Raw genomic sequence first — 24,289 nt, 5'->3', positions numbered from 1 at the left:
GAATTTGCTTTTGATGCCCATTACTACTGCAGTTCTGAAATATGTATATTGCATCTACCAATACACTATGTGTAATCGTAAAACAGTAGTGCATCGATTAAATATATTCCAATGCCTGGAATATAAGATATTAAAAGTATTCCTTCCGAGCTGAAGTACTTGATGAACATCAAAACTATGTTGGGAAAATATTGGGTCCTTTCTGAATGAATTCCTTAGGGGCTCCGCTCTAGGAGTCAATATGTTACAATACACAAAATTGACTTGCACTGAGCGGATGAGTCATTAGAAACTGGGCGGTACAGTTTGAAATACTATTTCTGCAGTTTCTGGGTATAGTTACTTACGGGGAGACAGAACTTGAAGTTACATGGTGCGAGAAAATGGCGAATGTCTGTTTGTTGCAGCCCAATATGGTTTCTTAGCCCTGTTGCTCTGTTGTATTAATGAATACTTTTCTGGAAACCTCCTTGTTTTCCAGACGATAGACTGCAATACTGTCGGAATTTCAGACCTGGATTTCGCCTCTGAATTCTTGCTAAAGATAACGGAGGATCACGAGTGTGTGGTGAGTTGGCTCACTTCAATTGAAAACTAAATCTGATCAAGAGGAACTGAATTCAAGAATAGTTGAATAATGAAGTGGATTGTTGTTAAAAAATAAAAAAATTGGGCTATTTGCTTTGTTCATTGGGCAGTTGTACTTCTTTACCAGACAAGGATATGTCAGTTGTTTATTCCAACAAATGGTAGGTATAGTTATGAGTCTGTTAACAATATTTCTTGTCATTATTTTACATTTTGCAGTTGTTTTAACTGTTTCCTTATTGTTTATCATAATTACGTTCCCAGCTACAGTCACAGTGTGGTAATTGATGAATTAGACCAGTGTACTATTCATGTATACTGTGCTTATTAATATGTTTGTTACAGATTATTTTTATTTTATTTGTCAGTGAATCTGGCATTAAGACTTCAGTGAGGCAGTTGGAAATCCTCAGGTTGCAATTTCCCCCCCTCAAAAAATCCATCTGAACTTTTATTTGGAATCTTTATTGATCAGTACTAAAATTATAGGATGTGTGGCTCATGTATATTCATGATCTTTCACCTGAAGTCTGACTAAAACTAAAATATATGATGCCAACTAATGTACATCAACAACAACTTGCATTTATATAGCGACTTTAACCTAGTAAAATGTCCCAAGGCGCATCACAGGAGCATTATCAAACAAAATTTGACACCGAGCCACATAAGGAGATATTAGGACAGATGACCTAAAGCTTGGTCAAAGAGGTAGATTTAAAGGAGTGTTTTAAAGGAGAGACTATGGAGAGGTTTAGGGAGGGAATTCCAGAGCTTCGGGCCTAGGCAGCTGAAGGCACGGCCGCCAATGCTGGTCCGATTAAACTCGGAGATGCGCAAGAGGCCAAAATTGGAGGAGCGCAGAGATCTCAGAGGGTTTTAGTCCTGGAGGAGGTTACAGAGATAGGGAGGAGCGAGGCCATGGAGGGATCTGAAAACAAGGATGTGAATTTTAAAATTGAGGCGTTGCCGGACCGGGAGCCAATGTTGGTCAGCGAGCACAGGGGTGATGGGTGAACGCAAGTTCAGATACAGGCAGCAGAGTTTAGGATGAGCTCAAGTTTATGAAGGGTGGAAGATGGAAGCCATACTTTCAGCTGCCTGGGCCCTAAGCTCTGGAATTCCCTCTCTCTCTGCTTCTCTACCTCTCTCCTTCTTTAAGATGCCGCTTAAAACCTACCTCTTTGAACAAGCTTTTGGTCATCTGTCCTAATTTCCAGCATTACAATAGCGACTACACTTCAAAAGTACAGCAAGCACTTTGGGACATCCTGAGGTCGTGAATGGCGCTATATAAATGCAAGTTTTTTCTTCTTTCTTTAATATCTCCTTATGTGACGTGATGTCAAATTTTTTTTGATAATGCTCCTATCATTAGGTGCAAATCTGAAGCCATTCTCTTTTTGGCCAGCACTAGAAATCGTTAGGATCTAGTTCCATCGATGTACCTAACTGGTAGAAGCTAGATCATATCATCAATGCCATCATACAAATTTATTCTATTGTGGAGGAAACACCCACATCACCTAAGATGTCATAATCAAAGGAAACCTACTGAGATTTGATAGCAAGAAAGCATTTGTCAAAAACTGTCACTTGAAAACTACTCAGCAGTGGCTACCTGGCCAGCTGTCACATTGAAGAGAGGTTGACAACATCCAAAGAGCTATGAACCTATTTAAGTGGGTGAGATATATTTAATAGCGGATGGATTTTTAATTTTTTTATTCGTTTATGGGATCAGGGCATCACTGGCAATGCCAGCATTTATTGCCCATCCCTAATTGCCCTTGAGAAGGTGGTAGTGAGCCACCTTCTTGAACCGCTGCAGTCCGTGTGCTGAAGGTACTCCCACAGTGCTGTTAGGGAGGGAGTTCCAGGATTTTGACCCAGCAACGATGAAGGATCGGCGATATATTTCTAAGTCAGGATGGTGTGTGACTTGGAGGGGAACTTGGAGGTGGTGGTGTTCCCATGCGCCTGCTGCCCTTGTCCTTCTAGGTGGAAGAGGTCGCGGGTTTGGGAGGTGCTGCCGAAGAAGCCTTGGCGAGTTTCTGCAGTGCATCTTGCAGATGGCACACACTGCAGCCACGGTATGCCGGTGGAGGGAGTGAATGTTTAAGGTGGTGGATGGGGTGCCAATCAAGTGGGCTGCTTTGTCCTGGATGGTGTTGAGCTTCTTGAGTGTTGTTGGAGCTGCACTCATCCAAGCAAGTGGATCTAGTTCCATCGATGCACCTAACTGTGGTAGAAGCTAGATCATATCATCAATGTCATCCTACAAGTATATTCTATTGTGGAGGAAAGACCCACATCACCTAAGATGTCATAATCAAAGGAAACCTAGTGCTGTCCCAAAAGAGTGGCTTCGGATTTGCACCTAATGATAGGAGCATTACTTGTGCCTTGTCGATGGTGGAAAGGCTTTGGGAGGCCGGAGGTGAGACACTCGCCGCAGAATACCTAGCCTCTGACCTGATCTTGTTGCCACAGTATTTATGTGGCTGGTCCAGCTAAGTTTCTGGTTAATGGTGACCCCCAGGATGTTGATAGTGGGAGATTTGGCGATGGTAATGCCATTGAATGTCAAGGGGAGGTGTTGCATGCGGGCATGGACTGCTTCATTATCTGTGGAGTTGCGAATAGCGCTGAACACTGTGCAGTCATCAGCGAACATCCCCATTTCTGACCTTATGTTGGAGGGAAGGTCATTCATGAAGCAGCTGAAGATGGTTGGGCCTAGGACACTGCCCCGAGGAACTCCTTGAAGCGATGTCCTGGGGCTGTGATGATTGACCTTCAACCACCACAACCATCTTCCTTTGTGCTAGGTATGACTCCAGCCAGTGGAGCGTTTACCCCCTGATTCCCATTGACAATTTTACTAGGGCTCCTTGATGCCAGACTCGTCAAATGCTGCCTTGATGTCAAGGGCAGTCACTCTCACCTCACCTCTGGAATTCAGCTCCTTTGTCCATGTTTGGACCAAGGCTGTAATGAGGTCGGGAGCCGAGTGGTCTTGGCGGAACCCAAACTGGGCATCAGTGAGCAGGTAATTGGTGAGTAAGTGCCGCTTGATAGCACTGTCGATGACACCTTCCATCACTTTGCAGATGATTGAGAGTAGACTGATGGGGCGGTAATTGGCCGGGTTGGATTTGTCCTGCTTTTTGTGGACAGGACATACCTGGGCAGTTTTCCACATTAACAACAGAAAATGCTGGAAAAACTCAGCAGGCCAGGTAACATCCATGGAGAGAGAAATAGAGTCAACGTTTGTTGGATAGATGCCAGTGTTGTAGCTGTACTGGAGCAGCTTGGCTAGATGCACGGTTAGTTCTGGAGCACAAGTCTTCAGCACAATAGCTGGATGTTGTCAGGGCCCATAGCCTTTGCTGTATCCAGTGTGCTCAGCCGTTTCTTGATATCATGTGGAGTGAATCGAATTGGCTGAAGACTGACTTCTGTGACGGTGGGGACCTCAGGAGTAGGCTGATATGGATCATCCACTCGGCACTTCTGGCTGAAGATGGTTGCAAGCGCTTCAGCCTTGTCTTTTTCACTCACGTGCTGGGCTTCACCATCATTGAGGATGGGGATATTCTTGGAGCCTCCTCCTCCCGTTAGTTGTTTAATGGTCCACCACCATTCACAACTAGATGTGGCAGGACTGCAGAGCTTTGATCTGATCCATTGATTGTGGGATCGCTTAGCCCTGTCTATAGCATGCTGCTTCTGCTTTTTAGCATGCATGTAGTCCTGTGTTGCAGCTTCCCCAGGTTGGCACCTCATTTTTAGGTACGCCTGGTGCTGCTCCTGGCATGCTCTTCTACACTCGTCGTTGAACCAGGGTTGGTCCCCTGGCTTGATGGTAATGGTAGAGTGAGGGATATGCCGGGCTATGAGGTTACAGATTGTGGTGGAATACAATTCTGCTGCTGCTGATGGCCCACAGCGCCTCATGGATGCCCAGTTTTGAGCTGCTAGGTATGTTCTGAATCTGTCCCATTTAGCACGGTGGTAGTGCCACACAACACGATGGAGGGTGTCCTCAGTGTGAAGACGGAACTTCATCTCCACAAGGACTGTGCGGCGGTCACTGCTGCCAATGCTGTCATGGACAGAAGCATCTGCGACAGGTAGATTGGTGATCACAAGGTCAAGTAGGTTTTTCCCTCTTGTTGGTTCACTCACCACCTGTCGCAGGCCCAGACTGGCAGTTATGTCCTTCAGGACTTGTCCAGCTCGGTCGGTAGTGGTGCTACCGAGCCATTCTTGGTGACGGACATTGAAGTCCCCACACCCAGAGTACATTCTGTGCCCTTGCTACTCTCGGTACTTCTTCCAAGTGGTGTTCAACATGGAGGAGTACTGATTCATCAGCTGAGGCTGTAGATAAACCTAAGTTTATAGACATTGGACCTTGAACCGTGTAGCTGATGGAAGTTGTTCATTAGCAGAGAGTTGTGGGTGATTACGGATCATTAGTTAAAAGATTCCAATCAGTGTAAAGTTTCCAGCTTCACTTTGACAAACTTTTTAATGAAAGATTAAAAGGATAATCGTATTCTGGGATGCATCTGAAGAGCATTCAGTCATCAGTTGGAACAAATGATTGTAATTTGTATAATTAATTAGTGATGCCACGTATTGAAATACTGAGGCCAATATTACATTGCTGGCCACTCCGTAGGTTACTATACAAGCTGCATGCTCGGCTCATTAGGCCCCGACTTTCATTTTAAATTAAGCATCCACCCCAGAGTATGGCTGGAGCACCTGAGTGAGTAACATTCCACTTGCACGGTACCTATTTGGAACAGGCACTGAAAGGGAGGCCACCTTTCAAATTAAAAAAAATAAATAAAATTGGGCACGTCCACCTCCGAGTGCTGGAGCAACCCGCTGCCCCCCCCCCCCCGCCCCCCACCATGATTAGTGCTTTTTGAGGTATGAGGTGTCTCTCTCTCTGTTGGCGGGGAAGTGTCCTGCACAGAAGCAGCCCTTCACTGCCCGCCGGTGCTTGACAATACAGCTCAATTACCTCGAAGAGGAAACGGTTATGAAGAGAATTGGCCAGAGTTTTAAATGTTCAAAGCAGTGGATAATGCCGATGCAGGTAAGTTATCTAACACGTACCGTGAGCGCAGAGCTATAGGACACAAGAGATGAAGCTGACAAAGCTCGACAATACAAGGAATCTTTTTCAACCTAGTGTTGTGGATGCGTGGACAAGAGCAAAATGTTGCGGATGCTGGAGATCTGAAATGAACACAGAAAATGCTGGAAACACTCAGCGGGTCAGGCAGCATCCGCGGAGAGTGATACAGCGTCAACATTTCAGGTCGATGACCTTTCAGAACTGAAAGATGTTAGAGATGATCAGCTTTTAAGCAAGTGGATCTGTAGAACAGGTTCCAATTTTAAGCAGTTAAAGCTGCGTTGATTAACAGCTTTAAAAAAGGAGCCAGCTGATTGGGTTTAAATGTTATAAAGGTAAGTATAGAGGTGATCCAATGTTGTATGGGTTCTGAAAGTTCCTAAGTTTCTGAGACCATGAAAATGTCTCACCGAGTTAAACAGCCAACAGCGAAAAATAATGTAAGACGTCAATTTAGATATTCTGGCTTACTTTTGATTTACCTCTGGTGGGGTGGGGTGGGGGGAGGGTGTGAAGGGCGGGGAGACACGCCACAGTACCTTTCCTCGGGAGATTAAAAGCGTTGGGTCAAGTTCGTGAGAAAGTGAACGGTTTGCAGAAAGAATGAACTTGGCGGGCGACACGACCTTTTCTTGTCCCATGCTTTCCAATTTCCCAAACTTTAATAGGGGAAGGGAGGCCTGAGAAGCAGTAATCCCAATTCACTGGTTGTGTAGCTAGTGTGGGAGATGGAGAAGAACTGCAACAGATTATAAAAGATCAAAAAGCATCTGGAAAGCAGTGAAAGAAGCTGTGAAATATTGCGAGACGAAGGGACAAATGCAGTCATGCTGCTTTGTTTTTAAGCTCAACAAAACCACTTATTTTTACTAATTATTCATCAGCTATTGTTTGAGGCGAGCAGGATTTGAAATCCACTTTTTAAAACTCAAAATAACTTGACAATATAGAGTGATGTTATCTTATATCGGGTATTGTGGCTAGTCTTGTATATTAATCCAATGTTATTAATAGCCATTCTTTCTTGTACTAAAGATCAATACTGCATTAGATTATGACCCACCAAGTGAGCTCCCGTTATTGATTTGTTGGGTTGTACTCCAATTTTAATGGAACTAGCAACTTATCTTCTTTGGTACTTATTTCAACAGTATAATAATACAGATTGAGCGTCCCAAATCCAGAGTTCCGGACTCCGGGACGATTGGTGGCAGGGGTCCGGAATTCGCAAAATGTTCCCGAGTCCGGACACCCAGATGGAGGCTTAACAAAAACCGGAACCTGGGCCCAGGCATTTCCAGACTTGGAACGTGTTTCTGGTGTCCGAAGTCCGGAAATATCGCAACCTGGGCTCGGGCGTTTCTGGACTTCGGACATCAGAAACACGTTCCAAGTCCAGAAAAACCCGAAAACCGGCTCGGCCTTGGTCCCGGGGGTTGCCGGACTCGGGACGTTCTACCTGTATAAGCAACTATGCATAAAACTGTACTGATAGCTCCCTGATAGTTCAGCGGACTTGCACAGCGAGAGACTGAGCCGTAAAGACTGGAAAGCTCCCAGGTGTGATTCTCTGGTCTGTGTTGAGATTGCTAATCTCAATCAGGGTGGCAGAAGGAGTGTGACAACTGGCCCACATAACACTTGGTTTGGAGAAAGGGAAGGACGTCCGGGTTTCTGATCATTATCCAGCGGGCCCCTGCTGGAAGTGTGCAGGTGGGCGGATGCTGGGTGCTGCCGAGATTGGGCGTTGCCACGGTGGCGCTGCTGATACCCGTGATCAGGGCTCACAGGTGAGTGATGCCCACATAAGGTGAGGTATTGGAGAGCGACGCACAGCCATAGATCTGGACTCCACACCCCCTTCAGGAAAGGAGAGAAATTAGTAAGGAGTAAAAAAAACTGCTGAATGACATGAATCAGTCATTCATGAAAGAAAGACTTATGAAATAATACTGAGCGGCCTGCGGGTGGCGCTGTCCAGGGAGAGTATGAATACTCGGGCACGGGCCCAGCTTGCGCAGGACATTCTTAACAGGAACTAGTGAAGGACACAACTAGACCTCCATGTTGTAACATAGAAACATAGAAGATAGAAGCAGGAGTAGGCCATTCGGCCCCTCGAGCCTGCTCCGCCATTCAATGCAATCATGGCTGATCATCCAAATTCAGTACCCAGTCCCTGCTTTCTCCCCATACCCCTTGATCCCTTTAGCCTTAAGAAATATATCCAACTCCTTCTTGAATATATTTAATGTATTGGCCTCTACTACCTTCTGTGGTAGAGAATTCCACAGGTTCACCACTCTCTGGGTGAAGAAATTCCTCCTAATTTCTGTCCTAAATGGCCTACCCCTTATCCTTAGACTGTGACCCCTGGTTCTGGACTCCCCGACCATCGGGAACACCCTTCCTGCATCTAGTCTGTCCAGTCCTGTCAGAATTTTATAAGTTTCAATGAGATCCCCTCTCATTCTTCTAAACTCCAGCGAGTACAAGCCCAATCGACCCAGTCTCTCCTCATACGTCATTCCTGCCATCCCAGGTATCAGCCTGGTGAATCTTCGCTGAACTCCTTCCATGGCAAGAACATTCTTCCTCAGATAAGGCGACCAAAACTGCACACAATACTCAAGATGTGGTCTCACCAAGGCCCTGTACAACTGCAGCAAGACATCCTTGTTCCTGTACTCAAACCCTCTCGCTACGAAGGCCAACATGCCATTTGCCTTCTTAACCGCCTGCTGCACCTGCGTGCTTACCTTCAGCGACTGGTGCACAAGGACACCCAGGTCTCGTTGCACTTCCCCTTCTCCCAATCTATTGCCATTCAGATAATAATCTGCCTTCCTGTTTTTGCCACCAAAGTGGATAACCTCGCATTTATCCACGTTATATTGCATCTGCCATGCTTTGGCCCAATCACCCAACCTGTCCAAATCATCCTGGAGTTTCTCGGCACCCTCCTCACAGCACACATGCCCACCCAGCTTTGTGTCGTCTGCAAATTTGGAGATATTACATCTAGTTCCCTTGTCTAGATCATTATTATAGATTGTGAATAGCTGGGGCCCAAGCACCGATCCCTGCGGTACCCCACAAGTCACTGCTTGCCACTCGGAAAAAGACCCGTTTATTCCAACTCTTTGCTTTCTGCCTGCCAACCAGTTCTCTATCCAAGTCAATACCTTGCCCCCAATCACATGTGCCTTAACTTTACACGCTAATCTCTTATGCGGGACCTTAACAAATGCCTTCTGAAAATCCAAATACACCACATCCACTGGTTCTCCCTTATCTATTTTACCAGTTACATCCTCAAAAAATTCCAGTAGATTAGTCAAGCACGATTTACCTTTTGTGAATCCATGTTGACTTTGTCCGATCCTGTCACAGTTTTCCAAGTGCTCTGCTATTACATCTTTTACAATGGACTCTAGCATTTTCCCCACTACCGATGTCAGGCTTACCAGTCTGTAATTCCCCGTTTTCTCTCTACCACCTTTTTTGAATAGTGGGGTAACATTAGCTACCCTCCAATCCATGGGTACTGTTCCAGATTCCATCGAATGCTGGAAGATGATCAGCAAAGCATCAACTATTTCTAGGGCCACTTCTTTAAGTACCCTAGGATGTAGATTATCAGGCCCTGGGGATTTATCAGCCTTCAATTCCATCAATTTCCCTAACACCATTTCCCTACATATACTGATTTCTTTCAGTTCCTCCCTTTCATCAGACCCTATGTTCCCCGATATCTCTGGGAGGTTATTTGTGTCCTCCTTTGTGAAGACAGAACCAAAATATGTATTTAATTGGTCAGCCATTTCTTTGTTCCCCATTATAAATTCCCCTGATTCTGACTGCAAGGGACCCACGCTTGACTTCACCAATCTTTTTCTCTTCACATATCTATAAAAGCTTTTACAGTCAGTTTTTATGTTTCCTGCAAGCTTACTCTCATATTCTATTTTCCCTTTCTTAATTAATCCCTTTGTCCTCCTTTGTTGAATCCTAAACTGCTCCCAATCCTCAGGTTTACTGCTTTTTTTGGCCAATTTATATGTCCTCTCCTTGGATCTTATGCTATCCCTAATTTCCCTTGTTAGCCACGGTTGAGTCACCTTTTTTGTTTTATTTTTATGCCAAACTGGGATGAACAAATTCTGTAGTTCATCCATGCGGTCTTTGAATGTTTGCCATTGCCTAGCCACCATCAACCCTTTGAGTGACATTCCCCAATCAATCCTACCCAACTCGCGCCTCAGACCATCATAGCTTCCTTTATTTAAATTCAGGACCCTAGTCTCTGAGTCGACTACTTCATTCTCCATCTTAATGAAGAATTCGATCACATTATGATCGCTATGACCCAAGGGGCCTCGTACAATAAGATTGCTAATTAATCCTTTCTCGTTACATAATACCCAGTCTAAGATGGCCTGATCTCTGGTTGGTTCCTTGACATATTGGTCCAGGAAACCATCCCTTAAACACTCCAGGAATTCCTCCTCCATAGTATTGTTACTAATTTGGTTAGCCCAATCTATATGTAGATTAAAGTCACCCATGATGACTGCTGTGCCTTTATTGCACGCTTCTCTAATTTCCCTTTTTATACCGTCCCCAACCTCCGCATTACTGTTTGGAGGTCTATATACCACTCCCACTAACGTTTTCTGCCCCTTGGTATTTCTCAGTTCTACCCATACAGATTCCACATCATCAGAGCTGATATCCTTCCTTACAATTGTGTTAATCCCTTCTTTAACCAGCAATGCTACCCCACCTCCCTTTCCTTTTTGCCTATCTTTCCTGAATATTGAATACCCCTGGATGTTGAGTTCCCAGCCTTGGCCACCCTGGAGCCATGTTTCCGTAATCCCAATCAAATCATATTCATTTACCTCTATTTGCGCAGCTAATTCATCCACCTTATTACGAATGCTCCTCGCATTAAGACACAAAGCCTTTAGGCTTGTTTTTTTAACGCTCTTACACCTATTAGAATTATTATTTACTGTGGCCATGTTTGATTTAAACCGTTGATTTCTCTGACTGCCACTTTTGGTTTTTCTCCTTCCTATCTTTTGCTTTTATCCTTGTTTCCCTTTCCTCTGTCTCCCCTTGCTCAGGTTCCCAACCCCCTGCCATTTTCGTTTAAACCCTCCCCCAGCGCACTAGCAAACACTCCCCCCTAGGACATCGGTCCCGGCCCTGCCCAGGTGCAAACAGTTGATTAAAGCTTTGTTTAACGCTTAGACCAAGTGCCTAGTAGTTTTCTTGCGTCACTGATAATTTCAGTTTTAAAAAAGTTACTCGCAAATTAGCTGTGCTCATTTTCTGCGTAGCATCACCAAACAAGAGTGAATGCCTGACACTTCCCAGGTGGTTTTAAAACAAAACTCCTTATCTTGAAAGATTTTTGCCTGAAAGATTTTGCTGGTAAAATTCTGTTTTTAGTCGCATCAATTGGGGGATCTTGACCATTTGTGTTTTGGTCCTTTCGACATTATATGAGTTAATAAAGCCTGTGGGTTTTATAATTGAATCAGTTTTCAATTTGACTTTGAGGCTTCATTGATCCGTTGCAGCAACACATCTAACCTTGCATTGCATGGACATAAACCAAGTTTATAGCATCCTGCTATTTATTGGAAGATTTTGTTACGAGCAGTGTTCTTTGACAAGTGGTATCCACATCATTGTAACACTTTCAGGCATTGTGTCATATCCAATTTCTCAGCAGATGCCATCTGTTGAGCTTCGGCCAAAAAACAGGTGATCCAGCTCACTGTTCATTGATTGAAAAGGTCAAGAGTATTTTCATCTTGTGAATTTTGGATGCAGCTACACCACAGTTATAGCATTGGTACAAAGCATTTTTGCTTTACATTGATTCCAAAACTATAATGTAGATACAGCCTGAGTCGGGACCCGACCTGACACCAGAGCCAAGGAGGCTCCCTGGAGGAGGGCGTCAGATCAGGCCCTGACTTTGCATTTGAACTACACAAGTTTATTGAACTGACTGACCAACGTTAAACTCATAGTATTAATCGACCCTTAAACAGCAATGGGAACGTTGCTGAGGCAAATTTCTGGCACAAACCATTGGGAGTGATTTTGCCAATGGGGGCACGTTGGAGGCGGGACTGCTGCTTGTCGGGTCGATGTCCCGCCTCCATCGATTTGTGGCCAACCCACACTATTTTGCCTTGATTGCCCAGCGGGTTTAGCAGGCCAATTAAGGGAAAGCCGGTTACAGAGAACGTCAGTGTATGACGCTTCATCTGTCAAAAATTTTTGACAGATGAATTGTCATCATTTGACAGCTCTGTGAAGCTGTCAAACACTGATATTCTCTGTTGTTTGATGAGTTCTTGAATTCAAGACCTCATCAAACCTCTTTTGCAGAAATTAGATGGTTGCTGCATTGGAGAATGCAATGGCCATCTGTCATCTCTGCCGCGGAGGTGCGAGACTCTCCGCATACCCAACTCTTGAAGCCTGCAGGAAGAAACAAAGGTAAGTACAGGAAACTGTGATATCCGGCACCGACGGGACCGAGCTGTTGCCGTCCCATCAAAACTGCCGGACAAACCAGCGCTAATGTTAAAACATACGGAAGCTTTTGAGCTCCGTGTCTAGCAACAAACCCTGTTGCTTCTAAACAGTCGGCCGTAGCTTGCAAGCGTCTCTGTAGCTAAGCAACAGCTTTAGCTAGACCTCGCAGAGCCTGACTGGTGAAAAAAATGCAACGAAAAGAAAAAAAACTTACTGAACCGACTCCTGAATTTTGCCGGTGGGATAAACCAAAGTTTCCTGTACACTTTTTCTAACATTTTCCACTCACCTCACATACTTGCCTCTCCACACTTGCACCCATCGCTCACCTCCACAGCGCACTTTTGGACCCCGCAGACCCACTGCTCGCCTCAGTGACCCTGGCAGGGTTCGGAGCCTTCGGGAAGCCCACACTTTTGTGGGTAAAATGGGGATAATCCTCTTATCTGCCTGTTAACTACATGTTAACAGGCAGATGAGTGGCACTAATCCCCTTCCCGCCTCCTAGGAGACGGGACCCGTCGCGGGTCGGCTACCCGCCTCCTGGCAAGATGGCACGGAGGCGGGTTAGGCACCCGCCCCCAGATTCTGCTATTTTCCCGGCAGTCCCACCTCCATACCTGCCTCCCCAGGGCTGGCAAGATCTCACCCATTGTTTCTAAATCCTAATTATGTCTGATGGAGTCAGTATTGGTTAGCAGCCTGTGTGGATTCATCATTGTGATTTGGATTTGTGTGTATCCCACAGTGATGGGATTGAAGTTTTGTCTTTTGACTGATTTAAAGGAAATGCGTTTGGCCACCTAAATCTAATTGATTGGCATCGGGATTCATTTGATGCAGTAAAAAGGTTCCAGTCAATAAAGTTTGTGTATATCAAAAACAACCTGATTAACCTATAATCTGTTTGTTTGAAGCTGAAAATATTGTGGCCCTGAATTTGCGGTCGGAGGCTTCCCGTGGGCAAATGCTTCCGATCCGCAAATAAAATCCGCGCTTACCTGGTGGTCCGGGAGGTGCAGAGACTCGTGCTCCTGCGCCTCCCTGGGTATCCGCGGGTAGAGGCCCATGTATCTCAGGGCGCAGGCGGTTCTCGAGCGCCCCTGGGATCACGTGGGCCAGTCCAACCAATGACAGAAGGGAATCCCCATTCATGCTTATGGGTATTCCGTATGTACCGAAACCCCATAAGCATGAATGGGAATACCCCCAAAAATACCTCTGCACATCAAATAAATTTAAAAATAATTACATATTTAAAATGCCATTTAGTTAAATATTTAAAACAAATTTAATTTTTTGAAAAATAAATTTAAATGTTTTAAAGGTGCTAAAAATTAACTTACCATATTGCATAGGTTTTTTAATGTATAAATGATTGAAAAAAATTATTTTTATGTTTTTTTAAACTCTTACGCTGGTAGGCCTGCTTTTACCAGGCGTAAGAATTTCACGGGCATTCGCTGGGCAGTAGTTGGGCAAATAACCCAACTCTCCGCCCGCGGAGGCCCTTTTCCCGGGGATTCGGAGGATCTGTCAAGAAGATTCTTGACAGATCGCAAGCTCTGGGTTTTCGCGCACGAAAACCCGGAACGTGCGCGGCCCTTACGGGCGCATGCACACCACGTACGCACCCATAGGGGCCGCAAATTACAGGTCTATGAGAACTAATGAAGTATGTTTGTGGTCATTTCTTATTAATTCAACCATTCTCCTCACACTGTAGAATCATAACAATCTGGATTGGTTCCGAGACTAAATATAGACTACTGTAAATATGTCCATAAAAATTTGCATCATGAATGCTAGGCACCAACATACATTCTTCGACAGTACCTCTCAAACCCTCGAACTCTAATGCCTAGAAGGACAAGGGCAGCAGGCGCATCACCTCCAAGTTCCCCTCCAAGTCACACACCATCCTGACTTGGAAATATATCGCTGTTCCTTCATCATCGCTGGGTCAAAATCCTGGAACTCCCTCCCTAACAGCACTGTGGGAGTACCTTCACCACACGGACTGCAGCGGTTAAAGAAGGCGGCTCACCACCACCTTCTCGAGGGCAATTAGGGATGGGCAATAAATGCTGGCCTTGCCAGCGATGCCCACATCCCAGGAACGAATTTAAAATAAAAACATGATGATCGGCTCCTATCTCGTGTAAACCCACAGGGCCAGAACAAAGCACTCGTTCATTTTGGAAGGTTCTTTGCAATTAGCGTCACACTTGAGCAAGACCCTGGAGCTTAGAGCATTTTTAAGTAACGATAAGTATTTTTTTACATTTTCTTTTGCTTACTTCTAGTGCCTTTTACCTGTTTTGTTAGATTTAATCAAATTCCCTTTCAGCTCTGGGCTTCTCAAAAGGAGTCATGCCTTGGGCTGATTTGAATCTGTTATAAGCGTGAGGAAATCAAATGACTTTCAATTCATGTAAAATCTGTCGTTTTCAGGGCGCAGCGCAGTGAGTTTTATTCAGAAAACAGTTGTGCTCTCAGCAGGAAAGACATATCAGAGGGAAATAAATACCCTCGGCATTTGAGAAAGTCATTGGGGGTTACTTATGCACCAAAGAAATAACACTTTTTTCTCTCTCTCTTTGAAAAATAAAAGCACCTAGCTGTTCTGATGGTACATATTTTTCCCACCAAAAGACTTTGGCTTCATCCTTTTGGATTCAGACTCCAGAAAAAGCAGACCACAGAAATTCAGCTGAGTTCCTTGGATCTTGCTCTACAAAAATAAGCAGCAACAACTTGCATTTATATAGTGCGTTTTAACACGCAAACCATCTCCAGTGGCTTCACGGAGGCATCATCAGACAAAAATGGACACTGAGCCAAAAAGGGGCATATTCAAAGGAGTGAGCAAAAGCTTGGTCAAAGAGATCGGTTTCCTATTCTTGTTAGGCAAGAGTAGTTAAGGTTACGGAACCAAGGCGGATAGATGGAGTTAAGATGCAGATCAGCTGTGATCTCATTGAATGGCAGAACAGGCTCAAGGGGCTGAATGGCCTACTCCTGTTCCTATGTTCCCATATACCTATGTTACTGTGAGGGCCTTAAAAAGAAAGACTTGGATTTCTATAGCGTCTTTCACGACCACCGGACGTCTCAAAGTGCTTTACAGCCAATGAAGTACTTTTGGAGTGTAGTCGCTGTTGTAATGTGAGAAACGTGGCAGCCAATGTGCGCACAGCAAGCTCCCACAAATAGCAATGTGTTAATGACCAGGTAATCTGTTTTAGTGATGTTGATTGAGGGATAAATATTGGCCAGGACACCGTGGATAACACCCCTGCTCTTCTTCAAAATAGTGCCTTGGGATCTTTTACGTCCACCTGAGAGAGCAGACGGGACCTCGGTTTAACGTCTCATCTGAAAGACAGTGCGGCACTCACAGCGTTGGAGTGTCAGCCCAGCTTTATGTGCCCAAGTCCCTGGACTTGAACCCACAACCTTCTGACTCAGAAGCGAGTGTGCTACCCACTGAGCCACAGCTGGCACTGAAAGGAGATGAGGGAGGTGAAAACACACAGGGGTTAATGAAGGGAATTCCAGAGCTTGGGGCCCAGCTCGCTGGAACGAGCACCAATGGTGAAGTGAAGGGAGGGGGTATGCACAGAAGTCCAGAGTTGGAGAATCTGGACGGGTTGAAGGGCTGAAGGAAAGTACATTGCTTGAGGGCCCAAACTTGAACACAACCTAAAATATAGAAGAATTTATAATTCAACAACAACAACTTGCATTTATATAGCGTCTTTAACATAGTAAAACATCCCAAGACGCTTATTGTCAGGGATTGGTCTCTGGTATGTATATCTGCACAGACACTGACCCGTATCTGTCAGAGAGTGATGGAATTCCTACAGCCAATTTATGGTTGTAGTAGAGATGTAGCCGCCCAGCCACAATACAGTTGTAAGTGGGTGGATAGATCATTTGGTCACTGAGCTATTTTTGATTTGGCAGGCAGATGGGTTTTTTTTCGAGAAAAAAGACCAAGATGTTGTGGCTGGGGTGATCTCTGGTACATCAGGCTGATTGACACCCAAGAAATACTCAAACCTGTGATGACAGTACATTTAGGTAAGAAGAGAAAATGGTTACTGCCTCTGTTAACAAAAGCTTTATAAGCTTTGCAAAAAATGCAACAGTCCTGCACCGCAGATCATAGAATCGTAGAAGTTTAGGGCACAGAAGGCGGCCATTCAGCCCATCGTGTCTGTGCCGGCCGAGAAAGAGCTACCCAGCCTAATCCCACTTTCCAGCTCTTGGTCCGTAGCTCTGTAGGTTACTGCACTTCAAGTGCATATCCAAGTACTTTTTAAATGCAGTGAGGGTTTCTGCCTCAACTACCCTTTCAGGCAGTGAATTCCAGACCCTCACCACCCTCTGGATGAAAAAAGTTCTCCTCAATTTCTCTCCAAAAGTTGAAACCCGTGGAATAAAAGGAACAGTGGCAGCATGGATATGACATTGGCTAAGTGACAGGAAACAGAGAGTAGTGGTGAACGGTTGTTTTTCGGACAGGAGGAAGGTACACAGTGGTGTTCCCCAGGGGGTCGGTTCTAGGACCACTGATTTTCTTGCTATATATTAATGACTTGGATGTGGTTGTACAGGGCACAATTTCAAAATTTGCAGATGAAACAAAATTTAGAAGCATAGTGAACAGTGAGGAGGATAGTGATAGACTTCAAGAGGACACGGACAGGCTGGTGGAGTGGGCGGACACGTGGCAGATAAAATTTAACGCAGAAAAGTGCGAAGTGATACATTTTGGTAGAAAGAATGAAGAGAGGAAATATAAACTAAAGGGTACAATCCTAAAGAGGGTGCATGAACAGAGAGACCTGGGGGTATATGTGCACAAGTCATTGAAGGTGGCAGGGCAGATTGAGAAAGCAGTTAAAAAAGCTTAAGGAATCCTGGGCTTCATGAATAGAGGTAAAGGGCTCAATTTTCATTGAGCCGTGGAGTCGGGCTTGGAGGCGTGCGGGGGGTTAAAATCGCAAAAACTGGCGGGTGGGACCCCCCCGGGTGGGACCCCCCCCCCCCCCCTCAACCTGGTTCCCGACTCCGAGCAATTTTAACTCGGGCGTATCTGATGGTCCCGACTCCGTCCTGCATCCAACAGGCGGCACTGGTCTTTAAAGCCCTTAATTACCACTAAATAGCCTCTATAATCCTATTTTAACAGGCCCTTGCAACTTTAACCCTTTTCTCACGCAAAATACGCCTGGTAGGAATCACGAGCGTGAAACCTGGTGGGAGCACTATTGGATTGCTGACTATCAACTGCAGGTCAACCATTAAACAGGAGATTTGATCAGCCATGATTTGCAGGTGGCAGGACTTAGTGGTCTCAGGTCTGGGGCAATGTTTACAAGGCTTAACCACACCTATGGAAGGTTGGAGCCTCACACCCATCTCCTGTGTGGCCTCCTGGGAAACCCCTCTCGCCACCTTCACTCAGCGCTTCCTCAACGGAGGCATATACCAGAAGCATGGGAGCCATTTATTTCCTTCCCATCTGGATATTAGAGGAGCTCGAGCACCAGCCGCGGCACCAGCAGAACCAGGAACAACAGCAGCACCAGCAACAGCAGCAGGAGCGCCAGGCTGCTGCTCACCCACCTGAAGCTGCACAGGCCAGAAGGGGCCAGCGCCTGGAAGCTCGTCAGCGCAGGAGATACCCCCCAAACAGGGTATACAGACGCAGGGTCAGCTATCTCAACATGTCTGAGCAGCAGTGCCAAAGGCGGCTACAACTTTCGCGAGAGGTAGTGACTGACATCTGCGCAATGCTACAGCAAGACCTGCAGGCCAGAGGACCAGGTGAACAAGCATTACCAGTGGCCATCAAAGTCACCACCGCACTCAACTTTTTTGCCTCAGGCTCATTCCAGGGATCAGCAGCAGACATCGGCGGCATCTCCCAGGCGGCCGCACACACTTGCATCACGCAGGTAACCGATGCCCTCTTTGCCCTCGCGCACAATCACATCCATTTCACCAAGGATCGAGCAAGTGTCACGGCGCGTGCGGTTGGATTAGCTCATCTGGCAGGCTTTGCAAGGGTGCAGGGCGTCGTTGACTGCACACATGTGGCCCTTAGGGCACCCCATCGCAATCCAGGTATTTTTGTCAACCGCAAGGGCTTCCACTCCCTCAATGTTCAGCTGGTGTGTGACCACAAGAAGGAGATTTTGCATGTTTGTGCCATGTACCCTGGCAGTTGCCATGACTCCTTCATACTGCGCCAGTCTAGTGTGCCTCCGCTGTTCAGTCCACCAGACCAACTTAACGGATGGCTACTTGGAGACAAGGGCTATCCCCTGAGGACGTGGCTAATGATGCCGTTGAGGAGGCCAGCCAACGAAGCTGAGGAGCGCTACAACTCCAGCCACATTTCCACCAGATCCATAATCGAGCAAACCATCGGTTTGCTGAAGATGCGCTTCAGATGCCTGGATAGATCAGGTGGAACCCTGCAGTACTCAGCAGCCAGGGTCTCCAGAATCGTCGTGGTTTGCTGTGCACTTCACAACATGGCACAGCGTCGTGGCTTGCAGATTCCTGAGGACCAAGTGGCTCCTCACATATCCTCAGATGAGGAGGAGGAAGAGGAGGGCGAAAACGAACATCCTGCAGAGGCCCATCAACCAGCGGCAGCATTACGCGAGAACATTGCTGCCCAGGATGCAAGGAACGCACTCATCCTGGCCAGATTTGCTTAGCCTAGTCAATCAAACACTTTTGCCTCGCAGCTTCTTACCAGAGCATTGACAATGGCCAAGAACCAGAGGATTCCTAGCACTCTGAACACCATACTGACAGTTGCAAGTATTCCTAAGGCCTCAATGTGGAAGTCCCAATAGCGAAATGACAGATGCCACAACTGCAACATTTGCCATCAGAATTTTTATGCACAATTACGACGTGATGGCATTTTTACACTAAACACAAAATTCCACCCAAGTGACTACCCTTGTGACTAATTGTGCTTTATCTTCCTCTTACGCGTGCTCCTATGTAGTGCTTCCCCTGTGGCTTCAGCAGATGTGGAGTCCCCTTGCTCACTTTCCTGCTGCTGCTGTCTCGACACCTTTGGCGGGCATCCTCTAGGGTTGCGAGCCTGTGAGGGCTCGTCAACAGTCTGCTGCTCCTGCGGCTGTGCAGGGGTTGAGACGTCTATCTCACTTGGGTGTGGACTCCGGTGGGGCTCTGACCGAGGGCTCTGCAGTGGCATGGAAGTGTGAGCGCTTGGAGAGGAACCCCCACTTCCTTGTGGTCTGCCAACAACCTCCCTCTCATGGGTCAGGTCCCCCTCCGCGCCTGCAAGTGGCTGGAGAGCACCTTGCTGCACATCAGTGGGGCCATGGGGACCCGTATCCGCAATGGCAGTCCTACTCAGAAGGACTTCCATGAAGGTCTGGTTTCTCTGTTCAATAGATGCCCATTGCTCCTCAAGAGATGTCATTCTACTCTGAATAATGACCATGTTTTCCATACCCTGGCGACTAAGCTCCTCCATGGCCATAGCCCTTCTCTCCTTTACTGTAGCCATCCTCTCCTGTACGGTAGCCAGCCTTACCACGGAGGTAGCAATCGTTTCCACAGAGGTAGCCATCCTTTCCGTGTTGATGCGTTCATGCGCCAGTGACTCCACAAAGGCTCTGCTCATGTTCGCTATGGACTCCTCCATTCGCTCCACACTCGCAGCGACCCTAGAGACAAAACCTGCCAGAGACTCCTGCATCTGTGCCTGGAGTTCCATCACCTCTGATCTTATGAATGGACCTAGAGGCAGAGGGTCGACATGCTGCTGAGCCGAGCTGGCAGAGTCCTGCGCCCTCCGACTAGGACTCTCCACTGCTGTTCCTGTCTCCACAATCTGCTGATGCTCACTTGTGAGCTGTGATACAACAGGTGACAACACTACTGTATGTCCCGAAGGTCCCACCGAGGTGTGAGTGTCTGCGCTGGTGCTGGGTGTGCTGAATTCTGCTGATGCTGCGCCCTCAGAGGTTGCAGCTTCCTCTGAAGAGTCTGGCTGCTCAGCCTCTTCTTCCTGGCTAGGGGGGACGGATGCTTGTGATGGTCCTGTGGGGGAGTAAAGGAAAGAGTCAGAGATGTGATGCAAAGGCTACATGCACATAGCTTTTTGCAAATGCTCATAAGTCCATCTGTTACAGCTTCACAATCATTATTAGCGACTCATGCAATGTCAAAGAGAGAGATGGGAAACTTTTCTGTCACCAGCTTGCTGTGTTGCACCAGTCTGTCTGTTCCCCACACGCGAATCATCCTCAATGCCCATGATTTCAAGGACGGCCTCCACCCAGGGGGTCAGGTAGGCTATTGAGGCTGTCCCTCCTCCTGTCCTGGCTCGCTCTCTTTTGTTGTGAGCTCCCTTTTCCTGCAATGAGGGAGACAAGTGGAGGTTGAGTGAGAATGAAGGAGTGAGTGTAGAGATTGCATATCATAGATACTTAGAAGGAAACAAAGATGGAGTGAGGTTGCAAGACCAAGGGCCCTCCCTGTGTGTTGTCAGTTGTGCTCAAAGCACCAGAGTGATGGGGAGTGTGAGGGCTGCATAGTCAAATAGTTAGGTGAATGTGAGCATAGAGAGAGAGGGAATGGGTAAGGGTGCATGGATGTCAGTGTCAAGTGGGATGTGGAGGAAGAGATTGCTAAAGCTGAGTGCTGGTGAGGAAAGGCAATGGGGATCAGATTGAGGGTGATGGGAAATTCATACTCACTTTTCCAGTGCGCTGAATGTCATGAAATCTTTTCCTGCACTGTATCCAGGTTCTGCAGGTGGCTCCCAAGGAGTTGACCTCCTCAGCCACCTGCATCCACACTGCCTTGGTCTGAGTGGGAGGCCTCTTCCTCCCTGATGAAGGGAACATGACCTCCCTGTTGGCCCTAGCCCCGTCCACCAATGCCTGCAGTGCCGCCTCATCAAAGCAAGGAGCTGCTCTTGCCCTCCCGCTTGTCATCTTTCCTGCAGGCCCCTCTGACACCAAATGGAGGAAGCTTGGAAGCCTGCAGAAGAAGCAAGGCTTGCTGTGGACCTTAAATGCAGCAGCAATTGGAGGGGACTTTCAGTCATGAAAAACCCCTTTGCAAAGGCTTCCCACACGTTGGAAATCAATTGGCCAATTGAGTTAAAATTGCATCAATCTCCCACATCCATTTAGATTCGTGTGGGAAACACGAAATTCGGATAACATGACAACAGCCCGCACCTGAGTTAAAATCGAGCCCATAGAGTACAAAAGTGTGGAAATTATGATAAACCTGTATAAAACACTGGTTCGGCCTCAACTGGAATATTGTGTCCAATTCTGGGCACCGCACTTTATGAAGGATGTGAAGGCCTTAGAGAGGGTGCAGAAAAGATTTACGAGAATCATTCCAAGGAAGAGGGACTTCAGTTATATGGGTAGACTGGAGAAGCTGGGGTTGTTCTCTTTAGAGCAGAGAAGATTGAGAGGAGATTTGATAGAGGTGCTCAATATCATGAGGGGTCTGGACAGAGTAGATAGAGAGAAACTGTCCCCATTGGCAGAAGGGTTGAGAACCAGAGGACACAGATTTAAGGTGATTGGCAAAAGAACCAAAGGCAACAATGAGGAAAAACTTGCAGGGAGTGTTTAGGATCTGGAATGCACTGCCTGAAAGGGTGGTGGAGGCAGATTTAATCATGGCTTTCAAAAGGGAATTGGATAAGTACCTGAAGGAACAAAATTTGCAAGACTACGGGGAAAGGGCAGGAGAATGGGACTAGCTGAAGTGCTCTTGCAGAGAGCCGGTAAAGGCTTGACGGGCCGAATGGTCGTCTTCCGTGCTGTAACCATTCTATGATTCTAATCCTTCTACCAATTACTTTAAACCTATAAACATAAGAGTAGCTCTAATTGTGTTTCTCCAATAGCTGATCCAGTCAGTTGCTAAATTTGCATTGCTCTCTAGCCAGACTTGTCTATTCAAGAAAATGTTGGAATTAAATCAAAATTAAAACAATTTGCTGTGTATGTCACGTTCTCCTTACTTTGGCATCTCCATTCTGTGACACGCAGACATGCCTAGCTGTGTATACTTGCACCACTAGATGGAATTGGTATGCTCCAGTAGCTGCAGATCCCATACCTATACATAGTATCACTAACGCTCTCTGAGGGGAATTCACCATGTTATGACTTTCCATGGGTAAAGCCATGGGAGATCCACGAGTCAGAAGCTTAATCCGTTTTAAAAAAAAAAAAAAAAAAACCTCTTTTGATCAGAAATGGCTTGCTTCTTACGATTATCTAATGTGAAAGATTGCAGTTTGATTCTTTGGGAGATGCGATAGACAGCTTGTTGGCACAGTTCCTCACACAAGTTCCTGATCTCAGTAGCGTCATCAAATGAAGACACAAAGCAGATTGTTGTGCACTTTGCAAAAAAGGTGGGGGGAGAAAATGAAAAGAAATTGCCTCGGGACATTCTCGTATCTCCCAGCAGCGACACATCTGGGCAGCTTGGGAGTATTAACTTGCCGCTTTCTGTTGGAGAGCGATGCATGGAGTGGAGAGACCCAAGACAAGGGAATAATTAAACATGGAGAAGGGCATTGGATAGAATTTAAAATATTGACATTTTTCCCCACAAGTTAAATAATGCAATCAGATGATAAGTGCTTGAGATGGAATGATTCTCTGCTAAATTGTTGGGAAATGCAGCTGGCCTGTGTAACTGCTTGAAACATGTGCCCCTGTTGTTTCAGTGTGGTTCTCAAAATTGTCAGGTCTTGAACTAGATTGGCCTCCTCTACGTTTTAGTTAGCGAGTTTCGTCTATCCGCACTGCTGCAGTGTTGCTCATTTCAAAACGCCAAACACTGTAACTTACAAATGTCTTACAACAGCTGAGCAGAATATTCACTCAAATTTTAAAGATAGCTGCAGTGTGTTTTGTGCAGAAGATGGGTCTAACCCTCCCGCACCGAGCGTGAGTGTTTAATCTCCACGCTTGGATAAACTCCATCAAAAGCACATTATCCTCCCACTCTTGTGACCAGCTGCCTAATTGTATTGGGTCCGAACACACAGTGTTGAAGCATGATAGGCGTAAAGAGGGAAAAAAAGAGATGAATTACATTGTGGTGATGATGGCAGTGATGATGATGATAATTATTAATGCTTTCACTGCATTGAACACTGGCTGCCATTTCCTTTGCTGGTTTCTCGATATTAATGAGCCCTGTCTGTTTGCCTATCCACTTCACAAGATCTATGTGAGTCGCTGCTTTGACTTTCCTTGAGTGCTGTATTGCTGACAGCTTCCAGCATTTCATCTGACCGGGTGAAGGCTAAAAATGCTAATGAAGTGAACAACCCCCCACACTAACCCAACCTCTTTTGGATGGAAATGCTATTCAGTTGTTTTAGATATACTTTCGTGCAGCTCTCAATAGCTTTGGCTGTTCATTATGGGTTCTAATCAGATGTCCCAAGACCATCGCGCACTAGGTAGCATAACTCAGTTAACAAACGTGATCAGCTGAATATGTGCGGCGTAAATCGACCAGCGCGTTCTGGAGATTCGCATCTCTTAATCCGCAGAATTTGCTGGCCGATTTGCACATTAATAAGGACGTGCGTTGTTACCACGCCGTTACTTTTTCCAGCAAGATCCAGCCCATTGTAGTTGTTGCAGTGAATTAATGACTTTGTGGATGTGGTATCATCACCAGTACCTCTGAGGCAGTGTTAAAAGACGATAGATAATATCGATATCCACACAGGCAACTGATAACAGTGCCTCAAGGGGGACTTTCATACAAAATTTTAAAATACTCCTTCCCCTAAAAGAGCTTTGCCAAATACTGCATCAGTAATTAATTCATTGAAATAACTTCATTGTTTTGTGGATTAATGCTCGGAAATGGAGAAATTCCCCTCTTCAATCATGGTTTGCACTG

General features: G+C 46.1%; 1 protein-coding gene across 1 annotated transcript in view; it reads left to right on the top strand.

The window, feature by feature from the left end:
• The window catches only part of prmt3 (protein arginine methyltransferase 3), a 245,501-nt gene that overhangs the window by 146,632 nt on the left and 74,580 nt on the right, over positions 1-24,289 (top strand). Inside the window, exon 12 of the mRNA XM_086007535.1 lies at positions 482-568. Coding sequence (XP_085863661.1) covers positions 482-568 — 87 coding nt within the window. The remainder of the gene's footprint in view (positions 1-481; positions 569-24,289) is intronic.

This window comes from Somniosus microcephalus, chromosome 15, assembly GCF_052327205.1.
Source record: "Somniosus microcephalus isolate GS21.2 chromosome 15, FLI_Smic_1.0, whole genome shotgun sequence".
Lineage (NCBI taxonomy): Eukaryota > Metazoa > Chordata > Chondrichthyes > Squaliformes > Somniosidae > Somniosus > Somniosus microcephalus.
Note: the sequence above shows the minus strand (reverse complement) of the source record. Positions and strands in the feature narration are given on the sequence as shown.